An 18,888-nucleotide genomic window follows, 5' to 3' on the forward strand; every position below is an offset into this window, starting at 1 on the left:
CTTGTGTTGTCTTTCACTGAAGTCTTCTTCTGAAAGCTTTTAGTTCAGTTTTGTTACATGCAAGATGAAACACTGTCTTTGTCATTACAGACACTTGCATATCATGTACAAGAGGCTTTGCTCTTTCAAAAAAATGGTATTTTACTTGGATTCTCACATGTAATGATTCATGCAAATAGTCCCAAGTAGACCTTGTATTTCCATCTTAATTTTTGATGTTGCTACTCCTGAGTCTGAGAAGGCATATCTGAAACACTGCCAAATGATGTAGCCCCAATTTAATAGCAATGTTGTAGTACTGGGTAACTGTAGAGAAGACCTTGCTAGATTAATACCGAAAGCCCTCACACACATTTATAAAGAAGTTAGTACATAAAGACCAGCATCTCTGTGCCAAATATCTGCAGCCATTGACAGACAGACAGATATTTATCTCAAAGGAAGTTTTTACTATCTTCTGTTAGAAAACAAGAAAGACAGTTTTCATCTTCACAGAAAAGCATCAATTAGATGTAATCATTACTGTCCATAAAACATTTTCTAGCCTTACATGTTGCCCTGAAAGGTTAAAGCATGAAGTCCTCAGTGTATTTAGTACGTCTGTTTCTAGAATGTTTTGTATGGGATTGAAAGTGCCAGGTTTTGGCTTTGGCAGGATGTGGGGTGAAGAGCCCTAGTTCTGTGCAGCAGTTTTACCCTGGGTAGTGCCAGGAAGGGGAGATTGGATCTTTGTCTTGTTCAGCAAAACCAAAGACAGAGGAGAGACAAGTCTCTCCTGCTTCTGAGAAGATGCACAAAGTTGCCAAATCTGATGTGACTGCCATCTCCATGCAGTTGGGTTAGAAATATAGGAGATATTTATTTCTTTTAGGTTTTTTACTTCCTGTGGACTGATTTTGGCCTGAGTAACTAAGGCTGTGGTGCAATGACTAGGTATGTGGTATATTAACTGACTACACAGTTCATTAAACAGCTATCTTGGCCGTGGTTTCTCCAGGACGGCAGCCCTTGCCAGTGAGGACTGTCCTGCGGGGCTCAAGTGAGGTGGGGAGGCCAGTGAAGGAGATGTGCGGGCATGGGTTTGTCTTCTGCAGTGCAAAAACACCGAGTTGCTCTCTTGAGCGAAGCATCAGCATCCTGATCCCAAAGCCAAGGCAACACCTCACTGCTAGACAACTGGGCACGGATAGCCTGGATTTAGCCGTCTGCAGGGAGAAAGAGCACGAGGTGAGTTTGCCTTTATTTCTTCCTCCCCCACACTTCTTGCTGCAAGACATGAGTAAGAAGAGGAATGTTTTCATCCAGAAGTGGTCCCTCCTGTGATGCTCAGGAGGTGGCTAAACCTGGGAAGAAATATTGGAAACCTTTGCTCTATGTAGCTTAAAATGGCAGCATGTTTGAGAAGCAGGAATTTCTGCAGTGAGAGGTTAATTGTGCCTTCTTGACCAGATGACCATTTTAATTTTTAATGAATTTATCTAGATAAATGTATTTCCTGAGCTCAGGCCTCCCAGGAGTCTCTTGATGTGGCTGTATTTCAAGAAACCACTGACTTCGTCCTCAGCACTGCACACACGAGCGGAGACATTCAAATCCCTGAGATAAAGACTAGGTGAGAGCCTCCAGTTGGCCAAGGCTTTGGGCTATCTGGGTTACTCAGGGAATTTCCCAGGAAGATGCAAGTGCCTGAAAATACAACCAAACGCTGTCGTGAGTTGCAGCATTTGTGCTAAGCTGCTTGCTGGGATGAGGCTGGGCTTTTTGGCACCCCCCAGCACGATCTGTCTGAACATGCACGCTGAGTGCACCCACTTGCAAGACCGTTTGCCAAGTAATAAGCAGTGTGAACCCAGCCAAACCGCATTCGTGAACAGCAAGAGGCAGTTTGGAACAGAATTTACTCCAGCTTGCTTGCGGCCAGAGGGAGGAATTGCTGTAGACAGTGTTTGCCTCCTTTCCAGTCTTTCTTCTTCTTCTTCTTTTTTTTTTTTTTTTTTAATGAAAGCAAGGAAAGGGATTAAAAGCTACAGATCAGGAAACAAGTTCATCAGCGTCCCTTGGAATGCAAAGAAGCCCTAGGGTCCCAGCACAGCTGGTGTCACAAGAGGACAATATTGCAGGTGCTCCGCGCGTGGCCCAGTTGGTTTCCAGGAGCATCGGAATAGAGGTGTCCTAATGCCCCTGTCCCCAGGAACTGTGTCATTCCCCCCCCCCTCTTTTATTTTTCTATTATTCGTGCCTATTCTAGGAGCACTTTGGAGCATGCTGGTAGCACAGAGGCTATGTTGGCACATTAGATGTATTTTACCAGTTTTGGAGCGGAGGTGGCCACTGTACACTCGACATCATTGGCCACGTGGGCTGCACTGGTCCAAGCCACGGAGCGCCCGGTGAGGTCGTGACGTCCTGAGCGTCAAAGCTACTCAAAATCCAACAATGTCTTGCGCAAGCTGACCCGAGCTGCTAATTTTGAGCAGGAGCCCAGGTCAGATCACCAGAGAGCCTGGTGGCTGGGCCAGAGGTCCCCTCCACCCCTAGTAAGTTGCGGGAGGGATCATTTTCGGAAGAGCCCCTTCCCTCTTCTGGCTATGCTGGAGATGACACACAAGCCAAGAAACTGACGTCAATGTTATTTTATTTGCTCTAATAAACATTTGATTTCATATAAAAACAAAACAACAACAACAAAAATGTTTACAAAGCAGGTTAAGTGCCCGAAACATTTGATAAACAAGAGTATATATTGTTCACATTCCTATTTTCATACATGATGTACAGGTGAAGTATTCCTTAAAAGAACAAAAATTTTCCTTTACATGTAGTAGTAAAAAAAAAAAAAAAACAACCAACCAAACAAAAAAACCTCCAAACTGTCAGTACTATCAGGACCTACTAGACTTTTTTTCCTTGCCCTTCAAGGTGGAATGAGGGAGAAGGGACCAGAAAGACCCTTCTCCTTTCCAGTTTGCAAAACAGTGGCGAGGCTGGCGCTAGAGGGCAGCTCCCACCTCTCAGCAGCAGCACTGCAAGTTGCTTTGCTCGTTTTCCTTCCCTCCCTTTTCCCTTTTTTCCTTTCTTTTTTTTTATCCTCCCATAAATTTTGATCTAGGATCCTCAGAATTCAACTGCAGCTGCTGATGTTTTGCACCACTTCGTTCAAATATTTCTGAGTAAATTAGTTCAAAAAAAACCCAGCAAATACAAAATCATTTTAAATAAGAGATTTTTTTCATTGTAAATCTTGGGTCCTATTTGAATAAATATGATTCCTATGGGTTGACAAGGTGACACCTTCTAGAAATATCAGTGTTTATCTGTCAAAGGCTTTCAATAAATTGCACCGGATATGTATTTACTTCTGCAGAATTGTTCTGTGCCAGACGAATTTCTGAGGTCCACTTACATGCCCTGGTGAGGGGGAAAAACAAACAAAACAAAACAAAAAAACAAACAGAAAACCACCTGAAGACAACATTGGCAGCATTTATTATACACAATGTTGCCATTTATGTAAATCCTATGTGATGGCAACCGTCTCCCTAAAACTAATCACCGCCGATCACTAGGACTCTGCTGGTCCAACAAGGTCCTCACACAGAAATAAAGGCACTGGCTGTTGTTTCTTATGCTTTTTTTCTCTGGAAGGCCTGGAAGCCAGGATGCAGTGTGTCAAGCGATGCGACATGCTGTATGGGGCAAAAATGCCTGTTGCGACAGCAGTATGACCAAGGTAAGTGAAGGGAAGGGTAAAAAGCACCGTGGCCATGAAGAAGGCACAGCAAATATAAACCCCTGCTCGGACCCTTGTTGGCCATGCCTTGCCTTACACAGATTGGGATGGGGAGGTGAGGAGGGGATGGCTCATCCTGCTGCTGTTTTTTGCAACCTGCTCGCAAGCAGTGTAAATTGAAAGCGCTACACGTATAGCGTTAATGACCTCTGTATGGAAACAAGTGGGCAGCTGGACTTGATGATCCTGAAGGGTCTTTTCCAACGGTATTGATTTTATGATCCTAATAACGATTCTAAGCGTGTGGGATGGCCTGAACCCCCTAGCACCACCGCTGTGGGCTCCCGGGAGGACTTTGGTGTTGATGGGAGGGAGCCAAGGCAGCCTGCTGAGCCCGCTCAACGTGCCTGCCCACGGTGACACGGACTGCAGGGCCACAGCCCGGGCAGCACAGCAGGTGCTTTGAAAGCCACCTTTTTATTGCATATTAATCCTACCCTTTTTTTGGGCAGGGTGCTTAGTGCACAACTGCTGGTGTCATCATAAGCCACTCTCCCCATTCTCTTTCCACACTGGGAAGGGCTCCCTAGTGCACTGCTGGTTTCCTGGAAGCACTTTACCTCTTTTCCTTCAGAGCATGGCTATTTATAGATATATATATACACACACACACTTTATATATATATATATAAAAATAGCAATTTCATAGTTATATACAGGCATTAATAAAGTGCATAATGTTATTAGCTATTCTCATATCTCGTTTCCTGAGGAAGTGCTAACATACATAGCTCCTCCCGTGGCAAGATACCGCCGGCCGATGCTATAGTATGACACCTACTCCCCAGCTTTCAATTCCCACAGAGAGGTCTCCCCATCCGGAGCCACAGCATAAGGGGAGCAGTGACAGTCTCCATCCTGCAGGAAGCGAGTCAAGGCACTGAGCGGGACTCCTTCCTTGGCCAAGGTGAAGGTGTTCAGGAGCAACTTCCCTCCCTTCAGGAGCTCTTGGCTGCTGCTACTTGGCGGTGGTGACGGAGCCGTCCTCAGGGATCTTCTCCTCGGAGCAGCTCCGTCCCGAGAGCTTGTCGTGGTGCTTGAGCTCGCTGAAGCGCTCGGCGACGCACTGCGCCGTGAGCCGGGCCTCGGGGTCGTGGTCCCAGCACTCGATGAGGGTCTCGCACACCATCTGGATGCCCTGCGGAGACCGGAGACAGAGAGAGCAGCGTGACCCAGAGCCGGGCACTGAGTCACCCGCCGCCTGCGCTGGGGCCGCTCTGCTTTGGTGCCCTCTCAAGTCTGCAGAGTTATCTGCGTGTGTCAGTGGTTACCGAACTGGTCCCAGAGGTGTTTTATGGGCTCTGCTGTTATTGCAATGGGAGTTAAAAAAAGAAACACTACTGCAATATTTTCAGCAACTGGTGCTGTCATTCCCGGACATAGATATTCTGCTACTTTATAAAAAGGAGAAACGGTACTTTGGACCAGTGCTATAGAATCAAGCAGTAATTTTTTTATAAACATGACCAGGCTTCTCGGATCACATCACTTCCCACTCAACCCATGCCTTTGCATGCCCGCATTTTATGCAGGCCTTCTGATCAAGATTCTGATTGCCAGCAATATCGAGCCCGGCATCAGCCCTTTACGACTTCCTTGCAAACTAACAAAATCTATGTGCAAATATGGGCCGCAATCCCACAAGCACTTAAACACATGTCACTCACAGATGTAACTATTTAACCTTCGTTTCAATGCTGATGCACATGTTTACAGGAGCAAAAAAAACAGTTGCATCTTTGTAATGCATTTTATAAACAGGAGGTATTTGCCAGGAAATTGTGTGCTTTGCTTTATGACACTAAAAGCCCATTAAGTAGGATTTATCTTAAACTTCTTATTTAAAAAAAAATAACATTTCACAACACTGCATTAATTGCATAATTTACCTAATTGGCGATGTTGACTGATGTCAATGTTAATGGCAGAACATTATTGTCTGTATACAAATAACATTTTTTTTTCTGCTGGTATTGAAATTACAAGCAGTAAATTAAATTAAATATTAAACATTATCTTGAAATCAATAGTGCAACAAATCTCATTATGGGGAGAAAAAATGTAATATGTAAATCCATTGCAGAATTTCATCACAATGAATAATGAGTTCATTACGAAAACTCGACTGCAGAGGGAAGGGAATGAATATGGAAGAGCCATTGCGGTGCAGGCACCGTCTATGGGGTTCAGAGCAGCCCCTCAGCTGCTGCCGACTGCCACGGCCCTGCTGAAGCCAGTCACACAATCACACAATCACAGAATGCTCAAGGTTGGAAGGGACCTCCAGGGATCATCTAGTCCAACCCCCCTGCTCCTGCAGGGACACCTAGAGCACGTGGCACAGGGTGACATCCAGGTAGGCTTGGGAGATCTCCAGAGAAGGAGACTCCACAACCTCTCTGGGCAGCCTGTTCCAAGGCTCTGTCACCCTCATAGGAAAGAAGTTCTGCATCACTGAATTGCAGAGAGTGTAGCATGAAATGCTGCAGGGGCTCTGAGGAAAGGAATTACCTCCTCCTCCTCCTGCTGCACCTTTTGATGTGCTCCGGCTTGTGGCAGAGCCCCTTGGGGCAGCCCTGTCCCCGAGGTAGCCCGACCACGAGCCCTCAGCACTGCCCCCAGCCTGCTGCGAGCGCCCACGACTTTGGCTGTACCTCCTCCATCTTCTGCTACGAGCACAGCAGCTTCCCCAAACGCAGAGCAGAAATACTTGCTGACCACTTCTGCCTTTGCATGAGCGTAACCACTCATCTTCCCTTTCATACCCAGTGAGGCATTGGTACTGAGTTATATTTCCTTTTACTCTTGAGAAAGCTGCTGTTATCCTCGAGTTTGCTGACCACAGATCCTCCTATTGTTCTTCTGGTTCCCAAATCAGGTCTCTGCACTTCTTTACTTTTGTTTTTCCCACACATGAGACCTTGACTTTTGGGTATGCAGGGAAGCGTTCTTTCAGTGTTCCTAAATGTTAAGAATTTTCTTCCATTTACTTTTTCTCCCAAATGAGCTAGTTCATGATTTTTTTTTCTGCTTTGTTAATCGGACTTTTCTAAAATAGCGCATATATGTTACTGAATTGGACTTCTTTCTACTTTCACGGAAAACAAAAAAACACAGACAACTCATAATCACTTTTACTTGCTCAGCCATATTCTAACACTTCTGTAACCCGTTGTATTCAGTAAAGATGAAGATGATGAAGATTAGCATACTCTCCCCCTGTTCAACATGTCAGCTAGGAAATGGCCACATCTTTAGCTTCTAGAAATGTTACCGGCCTTTTAGTATTGGTGAAATGAGATATCCACGTGTCCCTCAAAATACAACTCTCTGCACAGTTACAGCACCCTCCGCCCAAATAATCCTCCTCTTTGCAGATGGTTACAGAAGGAGCTGGTCACTGTGGACTGGGAAGGGGCTGCACTCTGACACACTCGTAGGCAGAGGATGCCTTGTGCTTGGCTGGAAAGGACACTGATTGGAGTCACTTACTGGACCTTTCCTAAGTAGGTGCTAGATCATGAATTAACATTCCAAACAGAACAAAAAAGAGAGTATTACATTGCCCCTGATGGAAATATTAACAGATCTTGGTTGTCATTTTTTCCCTGTAAGTGTTTGTGATCCTTTCCTTTTTTTCTACAAAGACTAGCCAACACATTTCATTGACAAGTGGAACCAAACCTCACTTCTTTTTCCTCTGATACAATTCTCATTTTATTTCTTCTGACTAAACTGCTCAGAGCACAGGCTGCGAAATGCATGGCTTTGACTTTTTTCTCCATTCACTCTGATTTACTGAAAAATTGGGCTGTGACTACCAGCTGGGAGGTGAAACCATGCTGTCCACGAAGGGAGAAAGCCAACGGGATACTTCACGATATGCAATGGAAAAGGACTTACTTGTTGAAGACTTACTTCCTATTTCCCTAATCCTGTCACAGCTGGGATGCAACTGGGACTGCTCTCTGTGATGAAGTACTAGGATTTGCTCTCTCTGCTGAACAGACCCACATGTGAAGCAGCTCTCCAGGACCTTCCAGAGCCTGTACACAGTGTGCTTTAAGGCTCCAATTAGTCTGTCACCATCTGGATGACAGTCTAGTCTCCATTTTACTATTTTTTGTTGTTGTTTTGGTGGCCCTTAGGACTTTGGGGTTAAGCCTGGTGTGGTGTCTGCACCACACGCAGCACTGGTGGCACCAGCGACAGAGTTGCAGTCTGGCTCAAGGAAAGGCCCATCCTGCGAGTCAGGACACTGAGCTACGCTCGGTGCTTGGGACCACAGTGGAGCACACGACGTGGCTCTGAGGCACTCACCCGTGGCGCTCTTACCTGGTGGTTGAGCCAGGAGCTGGGGATCTCCGGCCGCCCTCTGTCTCTGAGGACGTTGTCCTTCATGCTCTCCACGCAGGGGTGTTCTCGCACTTTGGAGCCGAACGGCGGCTCGTACTCTTTCACTTCTGCCAAGAGGATAAGCAAACACAAGGTCAGTGAGCCGGGCTGCGCCGGGGCCAAGTGCCAAGGGAGCGGGGTGTCCTCGGAAGGAGCAGGAGCTGCTGATTAGCTGCTCGGTGCCACGCCGTTCTGCCTGACTAGCTCCAAACACAGCAAAGCCAGTTGGCATTTCCAAAAAAAAAATGTTTCAAATGCGTTTCTCTCACCCTCCCTTCCTCCCTCCCTTTCTCTTTTCTAGCCAACTGAGCAATTTTCATTTGAACCCTTTTGTGCATAATCATATTAGCAACTGCCAGAGCATCAGAGTAGCCTATAATGGTGATTGCAGTTGCTTTTGAATCTCCACTGAGGCCAAACTCATGGTGGCTTTAAGGACAGTTTTGCTTGAGCTTGGCTTGCAAGAATTGCTTGCTTTGGTCCCCCTTAGTTTTCTCGGGCTTCACACACACTTACCAGCTGAAATTTAACCTGAAACCTCTGTAGGGCATAGATATCAATGTGCTAGGATGAAACAGTCGCGTGAAAAAGCACAAAGCTGCAGTAAGAAGTGGTGCTGGAAGCTGCTGAACCACCCGGGCTGATTACTGAGCCACATCCCCTGCTCGAAACAGGAGGCTGCTCTTATTTTAGGCCTCTATCCCTAAATGAGTCAGTTTTGACCCATAATGCAGCGGGTACAGTTTCCTGAACGGGCGGCTGCCATTCTACTTTCTTTCTTTGTGTGTTGCCTATTTGCTTTGCTTTTCTTTGGAGAGAGAAAGGAAAAGGCAGAGACATATGGGCCGTTTGGAGAAAACTCAAAAACTCTCTGAGAGCGGAAATATTAGAGTAGATGCTGACACAATGTAGAAAATGCTGTGGTTTCTTTGGGAACAGATGAAGAATTTACTCACAGGCCTAATGACTTACTAGTATTAGATAAAGATTTATGAAGTTGGCCTGTACTACAGCTTCTTATTTCTTTCTAGGAATTAATTGAGGGCAAGAAAAACTGAAGTGTAATCTACAAGGCAGCCTGAAGAATGCATGTGAGTGCCTAGGAGATGTGTTACAAGTGAGATGAACAAGATGGGAGAAACGCTCCTGCTGTGTAATGTTACAACCAAAGTTCAAACGCAGCGGCCAGCACTGTTCTCTCCTCTGAAAGAACATTTTACAGAAAAAAAAAAAAAAAGAGGCTTTATGGAGGATGGTGAGAATGATTAAAGGCCAGAAAAAAAAAATCTCATAATCTCCTTTTAAGGGAAGAATCTCTAAAGTTTAGCTTCGTTTACTTCAGAAAAAGATAAGAGGTGATACAGTAAAAAAAAGGTGCTGCTAGTGATTGAGATGATAGGTCAGGCCCTGTCCCATAACAGGAAAGGGGGTATTCAACAACTGAAAGGTGGAGAATGAGACTTGCAGGAAGACAAGTACCTTTCTCAAACATCTTAAAGTCAGGTTGTAGAAGTCATTGCTACATTCTGGTCACGAGATGAGGAATTTAGCAAGTGACAGGGGAAAGGGGATTTCTAGCACCTAAAGTAGCCCAAGATACAGTAAAAAACATTCTGGAGGAGATATAAAACTCTGTGCTTCAGATCTTCAGCATTTACAGATCCAGCTGCAGTCAAATGTGTGTACACAGAGGCAGACTGCCCCACAGCTGCCTCTTGCAGAGGTCTCCCTTCTTCCCCCAAAACATCTGCTGCTGGCCACTGTCAACATAGAGCTCTGGGCAGCGGCTACAGTCCTGAAACACAACTCTTATCTTCTCAGAAGTAAACCACTTTCTTTAATACTCAAGTGCCAAACTCTGCTTTGATTTCTTCCCTCCACAAGAAGGTCCATCAGTTTCAAATGCATCAGAATTAGAGATTTCTAAGCCAAAGTAAATTCACAAGCCCTTAGCCCTAGGAATTAATTGGGAAGTTGCCATCTTGCTGGTCAAGCCTGATTTATGATGCAGTGGATGTAAAATGATTACAAAGTAGATACCTTCACTTCCAGAGCTAACCAGAACATTAATGATTGCTGAGGAAGTCTACATAGCATGTTAGGCATTGGACCCAGACTGCTGTTTCATATGCCATCTACATCAGTAACTATTTGCCTATGGTAGTGGTCAGAGACATCAGCCAAGGTGCAGGGATCTGTACTGCAATATGCAGTACTAGCATGAAAGATAGTGCCTCTGTCAAGGAGTTGTTAAGGCCAGTTGATAAGGACAAAACCCAAGGAGGGAAAAAACAGATGGGAAAAGAGCAGGGAGATGAGGTGCAAGTGTCAGGCAAAAAAATGGCATTCTTGTTCTCTTGACAGCAGCATAATATCACTGGATCTTTTGAAAGTTGCTGGGACTACATAGTCTACTTATAAACAGGTCATCATGTGCATGTATGCACCTTTTCCATGAGTTCCTGCAAGCCTGGCTGTAGTCTGCCCTTTGTGTATTTTTCAGAGGAGTCTGAATGTCCAACAGGAGAGTTGGTGTTGTCATGCTGATGTGTTCCCTCTTGTTGAGCTTAATTCAAAAGCCATTCAGGTTCAGGAGATGTTTTACAGCAGGAAGGGAAAGCTATCCTGGGCAACTTATAGCTCTGTAATATGTTTTCCCTGTCTGAGAATTTCCTCCTATGCAAGCAGCTTTCCTCTTCCAAAAGCAAAGTTTTTGAGGATGTTTTTTTTCTTATTTAAAGAAAGAGAAATTGAGGCCAGATGTCAATTCGCTGTAATGACTTTGTAGAAATATATTTGTTCTTTCCCTCTGTTTGAAAAGCACGCAGCATTTTCTTGCTATTTCTTATCTTGTTTCTCTTTCCCTCAGAAAGAAAAGCCCACTGAATCCTCTTGTGGTAAATCATCCTGATGCTCTGGAATCTCAGGTGTCAGACATATTTTGCAATAATAGCTGGGGTTATTCATAGACCATGTTGACATGCTACAGTAGATGTAACAGACGTCAATTTGAGGTAAGTTAAGATGTTTGTGGCTAGCTGCTTGTGCACTGCGTTACACAGATGCTGAATCTATTTTTCATTCCGTATGTTTCTTTTCCTTGTTTTTTAGACTAGTCAGGCACCAAAAACGACAACTGGCTGAAGTGCCATAAATACCCGGGGCGTCATAACATCTTCATGAGCTACAGCGCCTCAATAATGGCAGGGTGCCTTCAACTTTAACCTCCAGCATTTAATCCCTGTGTTGTTGTGAGCTACCTTGCACTAATCACTATGCCTCTGGTTCCCTTTGCCACTGGCATGGCCATAACTCTCAGAAAGGCTGGAACTGGATTTTCAGCCCCAGATAAAGGCACTCCTGAAAACCTATTTGCTGGGACTGATGAATGCTTTGGAAAATCTGGCCGTGGGTTCCTCATGAAAAAAGTATCTCTCTGTCTTGTGACCTTTTTCTACTCTAAGTTCTGTGTAATAAGACTCTCTTCCCTTAGGTCTGGACTGGAAGCCCTGTTGACACTCCCCTACAGGATCCTGATGATTTCAGTGCGACAATTCCTCCTGCTGGAAGACAAGGATTCACTTGTGGAATTGAATCAGGAATGGGATGAAATAAGACTGGCACAAATAAATACCGGAGTGCTGTCCACACCAGTGGGCTTCTGTTCTGAAACTTCTAGGTACTTTTGCAATGCCACTCAATTTAGAGCTATAAAAGCTGAGCCACAGATGGGATAAATCAGTGGCAGAGCTACCATGACAGTTCACGAGCACACGTGCATAGCCAAATATTTGTGTGTGGTGTATGCAGGGCTTGTGTTCCCTTCACATTTCTGGAAATTGAATGGTGGGTCTAGTGCAAAGGTATGCAAAGGAACTGGGCAGAGGCTGGAGAGACAGTTCAAGGGTAGGGGATTCTCAAATGCTTATTTCATGTTTTTCCTCAGCTCCCCATTCCACACATTCAGAGTGTGATCAGTGGCCAGGAGAGATAGGGACACATTGGGATACATGACTTATACTTTCCTGGGAACAGCTGTAGTTAGAGGAAGGAAAAACTCCAACCCTGGTTGGAGTTCCTGAAGGTGGACTCATGTAAAGCTGCAACTAACTCCATTTGGGAACAGTGAACTCCCTGTGCAGCTTCTCTAGCACAGACATGTTTTAAGCGACTTCATTTCCAAAGGTTTGGATCTACATCAACTCTGGCATAAGGATAAGGTTACAGGCCACTTCGTCACTATGCACTGGATCTTGAGGTGAGAAAGTAGAGGATTGCAGAGCACATGTAAACACAACATGAGGCCTAGTGCAGTGATCTTATCTACAGTTACCTTTGCTTCTTGACCTCAGCTTACTCGCTACCATGAAGCTCTGTAGTAACACAAAATTTCTATGACCCTGCTCTCATGGGATGACGCCACACTGTGGACCCACCAGCTTGGGGCTATATCACACCATGCGCCAGCACAGTGCAGACATTCCCCAGAAAGACAGGCTGAAATCAGGATGCACAAATGCTTAGTGACCCAACTAGAGTTCTTGGCTGACTCTTTCCATGTAGGTGTAAGATTAATCAGAGCTTTTGCTCACATTAAGCACAGCTCTGCTAAAACAAGGCTGTCATTTCCATCACGGCTCGGCCAGACTAAAGTCAGCCACAACTCCAGGCAGTGCACAATACTGCATGGCAACAGGGCCATTTTCTGAGGGGTTTATCCTCTGCCTCTTGCCCAGCCTTGTACATCAAGAAGAGCTCCCTTCATGCTCCTTCTCCCCTGCCACCCCCCGCAATCCTGCACCCATAGCCACTCCAATAAAAAACAGACGCGTTTCATTTCTTTCTAGGAGGCTGTCGGAAAAATTACACTTGCCTAAGTCGCCAAGGCTGTGTTGCTCTGAAAGCAAGTGGTTGAGATGAAAATTATATAATTTTTGCAGTGTGCAGCATCTGGTGCACAGCTGTTGCACTGAATGAAATACCAAGTTAACGGCAGTGTGGAGCAGTTGAAGTTCTCCCCGAAGTAGTATTGCTGAATTTCTAAATATGCCTCTTAAATTATACTCCAGTGAAAAATCAGTCAAACTCGATCTTTGCCTCTGTCTCCCTCTCCCTTGTGCCCCATTTCTGCTTCTCCATATTTAGCACAACAAAGTAACAGTGAACAGCATGGCCTTTCTCGAAAGCTGATCCCACCTGCTCAGGCACTACAGCAGCTTCCCAGGATGGATTATGCTGCCGGGTATTTTTGTTTAAACGTCTGCTCACTCCAAAGGCCTGGCGTACTGTAGGGATCGTGTTTTACAAAGCTGCTCTAGCGAAAGGACCTGCCTCCGTCACCTCCTGCACTCACCAGACAGCGGCACATTGACATCGAAGCTTGAGAGCTGCCTTCATTAAAGACAAAATCACTGCATCTTTATGCAGCCGAATGGCAATTAGCTCCCCGCCACACGCCACTGAAGTTGTTAATGTCTTAGCATTAGACTGATACTCCTGCTTCCAAAACATGCATGGACTACTTCTAGCAACAGTGAGCTAACGTGGCCAGCAAGCCTGTGCTGCATTTGTGAGGCCCCTTTGGGAAGCCTGGCTTCGAGCAGGTTGGGCTGATCCAGTGGGTACATGAGGTCTTTTCTCTGGGTGCACAAGTGTTTAGGAGGAGCGGTGGGGCTGGCGTGTGCTGAGGGAGCTCCTCTGGAAGGCTCTGCCCAGAGAAAGGAGACAAGTGACAGATGGAGAGAGAAAGCTGCGGGGAGTTACAGTCATGAATCACTGTAAGGGTATTTCTCCAGCTGGTTGCAAAAACAGTCAGCCTGCATGAACCAAAGGAAATATCTAAGAAGGAAATGAGAGAAACCGAGCAATGCTGCTGCAGCTCAGTCAAGACCAGACACAAGCCAAGGGAGCTACATCCTGGGAATGGTATTTAGCTACTCTGCATGAAGACACTAAGCCCAAGTTCCACCCCCTGGGACCTACAGGCTTGCCCAAATATTCCTGTGGTTTTGCTGAGGAGTTCAGCCACCTGGAAAGATGACTGAAATATTGAAATGCAATCCAAGAAATGTGTTTCTGGAGACAAGGATGACTGAGGAATCAATAGGAAAAATCAGGACTTGGGGATTAAACTCCACCTTGAAAGGAAAGGGGATGCTGGACCTAAGAGACTTGTTCATTTCCTAAAATGACTTTAGTTCTTATTCTCAAGGTTATCATGGGTCAATCTCTTCTAGCTAAACATGCTGGCTTTTTTTTCCTTCCTTATGAAACTCTGTTTACATCCTCTTTTAGGTAGTTGCCTTCTGAGAAGAGCAGCAATGAGGTTTGCTCTTGCCACAGTCTCCATTTCACTGCACTCAGCAAATATCAACAGGAAGAGAGTCAGGCACCAGTAAAAATAAAAAACTTCAGAGTTGCTAAATGCAAGAAACAGAAAGAACTCAGGAGACAGGGAAAAGATCCCTCTTCTCAGGTTTTAAATTTCCTCAACCACATTTAGAAGATGCAATGAAAGGCTGAGCCTGTGCCAATATATTTAAAAGCATCCAGGCCCACAAGGGTTAAATGTGGATAGGTTTGCCTTGGAAGATGCCAAACTGAGGTTCAATTCTGGAAGCATCTTTCCTCCCCCCCCCTCCCCCCCCTTAAAATGCTTGACTAAAGAATGATTCCTTTTCGTGCTTGTATGCTAGCACTAGCTGGGTGCACACACAGTTGCTCTGTAGCTTTCCAGGCAGGGTGCAGCTAGGGGAAAATCTGTGACCCGCAGCCTAGCCCACCCAGCAAGACCAAATGCTGCTCAGACCCAGAAGAAGCCTGAGGCGGAGGCATTCCTCCCTCCTGGACACAGCCATCCCAATGCAGCCACACAGACGTCCTGCAGAGCCACTCCAGAGCCCTCCACGGACATGCTCATGGTATCCCATGGATTACCGCAGAGAAACAGGCTGCAGTTAGCAACAGCATGTCTTCCCATGGACCCTGGTCCCCTCCTGCGCACTGTGTTCCCCAAAATGTAGTCCTCTACTCTGCAGGATTGTCCTATCTCTGTGGCAGCCCTCTGATGCAACTGGCTCAAGTCCATGGAAAAGCTAGCCTCTATGGCTTTGGGAGAAGGATAGCAAACTGGACCATAGTTTCACATCTACCACAACATCTGTCAGTGTTACCTGCAACATCCTCATTCCTTCGTCTGCCTATGGAAGCCCCAGATTGCACAGAAGTTTTTGTTAGCTGCGAGCACCAATGCATGTTAGACACTACTATGAGAATGAAGAATTTTGTGTGTAGCTCAGTCTCATTTTAGTCCCTAAATTAAGCTGAAAGCCTTCAAGTTCTGTGATATATAACACAGGTATTTCAACAGCAACTTCTAGCACATATCAATGTGGCACACTGGGATTTCTGCGTCAGTGTTATGCAAAGCATGGAAACTTTGCTTCCATGAACAAACTCTGAGTATGAACAAGCGTAGCAGCTCTTCCTGATGCAATTCTGATAGCGAGTTCAACTCATTTTTTTAACTGCACTCTATAAAACAACCCTTGGTGTTTCATGTGGATGATTTCTTGCAACATCATAGAGAATGATGGGCTGCAGCTGTGTTTCTTGGGAAAGTAGGAACATTTTTGGATTGCTATGACAATTCTTACTGAAATCATCAATTAATAAAAGTGACACTTGCATCACCCTCATTCCATTTCAGAATTAACATTTAATGAAGGTAAATGGAGAGCAGTTAGCACTTCTTGGTCTTATTATTTCAGGCTGTCTTACATTTCTAACCATTTTGGATCAGGATAGCTAGACTTAGACAATCTGTGGCTTCTCAAGATGTTGTAAGTTAAAAGAAAAAAAGCCATTAACAATCTCTCAAAGTGGTTTATCTCACAGCAAATTTATCCTTACACCAATCAAGGACTGATTTTTTCACTCTCTCAGATGTTCACCCTTCAAGCCTGCTCAGGAACATGTGTCTCTCATAGCGCCAAAGGCCTGTTAAGATGAAGCATCCAAGTGCATTGGAATGACTGGAACTGCAAGAGCACATCTGTCCAAACACACCTTTAGGGATAAGAAAGCTGATGGCACTTACCTCCCACACCATTACAGCGAGATGTCATTTCCCAGAGGACCAAAGCCATGGAGTACACATCCGTTTGCTTGAAGGACTCCACATTCTCAAGGTTCATCCTGGACTCCAGAACCTCAGGGGCCATGTACCTCGCTGTGCCGACCTGCAGGAAGACAGGCAAAGGAGTGTTCACGAACTGAAGCTGTAATTCATGTTCATGACTTTGGCTTTCATAGAAACATTGCCATTTGATGTATACCCAACAAAGCAGCTATCCTTGGCACAGGCCATATATTCTGCTGCAAGGGGAATCTTTTCCTTGTCTTGACTGCCAACTTACTTGCATCTCCCTTGGTAAAAGCAAAATGCTAGAGATAGAGAGAAAGAAAAAAAAAAAAAAAAAAAAAGGAAGCCCTTGGTAGCTTCCTAAACAAATGAACAAATGACTTTGCTACTGACGAGTTTTCTCATGCTTTGGCTGTTCACAGAGATAAACTCTGCCCTTTGGCAACTGTCGTGTACTGAGCGTCTTTCAGATGAGCATGAAACACATTGTACTTTTTTTGCACTTCATATTATAGGGTTAGCTGTTTCTTTTCGTGGTATGTCTTAAAAATAAAATGGTAAAATGAGGGCCTGGCAGAAGAAAACAAATACACAAATACTGAATGCAGCAGCACACATTTGACCCATTGTTTGAAAAATGCTCCTCTCAAAGTTTATACATGTTGAGTGATTTTCAGCAACGATTTTAGCAGCTTTGTTGTGCTCTAGATTATCATCTTGCATTACAGAAGGCTAAGTTAAAAATATCTGCTTTTATCACAAAAAAGAAGTATTTAAGGAGTAATTCTTGGGCCACTCAACAGCTGGTCTCAAATGACAAATCCTTCACAGGGTAGCATGCAGAAATCTACTCCCTTTGGAAAACCTGAACACAATGGAGCTTTGATCAGCAAAAAGTAGATTCAAATGGGGGACTGGTTAACAACGAACACAGACAAGCGCACTTGGCTGATGCAGGAGGACCTGTGATTCAAATGAGGCTGCACTACAGTCATCACTATGGAGCCCAACAGCAAACAGCACTGGTAAAGATCACCTCAGTAAAAGGGTCTGCAATCATAGAATCATAGAATGCTTAAGGTTAGAAGGGACCTCTAGAAGTCATCTAGTTCAACCCCCCTGCACATGCACCTAGAGCACATGGCACAGCCACATAATAAATGTGGGGTCTTGGGAGCACCCTATGACATCCACTTTATATGCTTCTGCAAACAGGCTTTATCACCCTGGGCTCAGGGAAAACGGGAAAAACTGCCACAAAAAGTGTGATGCACCATAAGAAGACAGCAAGAGAGATCAGGACATTGCTTCTGTCACAGGTACAGTAACAGCAGAGGATTCCCTAGTCAAAAATACCCAAAGAGTACAATGGATGATGAAGCCATCTAATTGAAAAGTGCAATTGAAAATGCAGAAACAAAATAAAATGACTTCAAGAATGATATTAAGCCAATCATATTTCCTTCCTGCTTAGGATTTATCATCTGTTCTTATCTGTCTCTGTCCTTTTATCTGCATTTAGATTATTAGATTATTTAGATTATATTTAGAATATACTTCTCCTGCATCTTTAGAAACTCAAATACTGACTCTCAAAGACCTCTCAAGGCCTTTTGAAGTATCTGAACTCCAGCAATTGATTGCCACTCTAGAATCTAGATATACTTTCTTTTTGCAAGCATCTGTCTGCATTTCAGAAGTTTTAGTGAGGGATCGGCTCCTTTCCTTGTAGTATATTAATATTTTGGGAACTTTGGGATCTTTTTACCAGAGCCCTCATATTTCTTACATGCTGTCATGGGGTGTTTTATGCCCTGAGGTGTGTCAGTCAAATCAGCAGTGGATACCCCTCATTATTTGAGTGAAAGCATAAGGTCATCAACCCTGTTAAGATGAGGAACTGATGGCCTTGTGGTACCTACTAGTCCTACTTTGAACACAATGGGACAAAGGTCCAGATTTATGCAGCCACATTAAATGATGTTGATGATATCACCCATCATGGATGGGCAGACCACAAAGACTCTAATGGGGAAAAAGATGTTCCCAGGCAGTCACTAAGGGCACTGATATTCTACATCCAATAAAGGCTGCATTTATATAGGGAGGGTAGGGAGTTGGGTAAGTGGGAAAAAATGGTTTTGTGCTCCAAATAATCTGCCTTGAATATTACAGCCTAAGGTTGTGCAGAAAAAAATAGGGAAAATATTTTATTTATTTGCTTATGTGAACCTATGTATAATTATACATGGTAATTAATTAGGGATTTCTTCACTTAATACAGGGTCTGAATTTATAGCACAGGAGTTTTTATCAAAAGAGCCAACATTTAGAGATGCATTTGACAGATAACATTTTCAAATCATTCATAAACATCCTCCTGGCATCCCTGTGAAATAGGTGAGTATTATCCATGCTACTTAGTTGTGAAAGAAACAGGGTAATTATTATCTTATATTCTTGCATGTGTTTGCATATGGATAAAGCATCATAATCTTAAACAGGCTTATTAGTGGCCTTTAAAGCAGTGATCTATCTCTCCATTTATCCGCTCACTCCT

General features: G+C 44.5%; 1 protein-coding gene across 2 annotated transcripts in view; it reads right to left on the reverse strand.

The window, feature by feature from the left end:
- Window positions 1–4,417: 4,417 nt before the first annotated feature.
- The window catches only part of TGFBR2 (transforming growth factor beta receptor 2), a 76,288-nt gene continuing 61,817 nt past the window's right edge, over window positions 4,418–18,888 (reverse strand). For both annotated transcript variants that reach the window (XM_088521149.1, XM_088521148.1), the window contains exons 5-7: window positions 16,284–16,425; window positions 8,126–8,253; window positions 4,418–4,928 (exon numbers count right to left, since the gene is read on the reverse strand). In XM_088521149.1, the coding sequence (XP_088377275.1) occupies window positions 4,749–4,928; window positions 8,126–8,253; window positions 16,284–16,425 (450 nt within the window). In that variant the 3' untranslated portion in view covers window positions 4,418–4,748. The remainder of the gene's footprint in view (window positions 4,929–8,125; window positions 8,254–16,283; window positions 16,426–18,888) is intronic.

The sequence above is a fragment of the Tinamus guttatus genome, unplaced genomic scaffold (genome assembly GCF_059628265.1).
Source record: "Tinamus guttatus ecotype Peru unplaced genomic scaffold, ASM5962826v1 Tinamus_guttatus_pri_ptg000115l, whole genome shotgun sequence".
Classification (NCBI taxonomy): Eukaryota; Metazoa; Chordata; class Aves; order Tinamiformes; family Tinamidae; genus Tinamus; species Tinamus guttatus.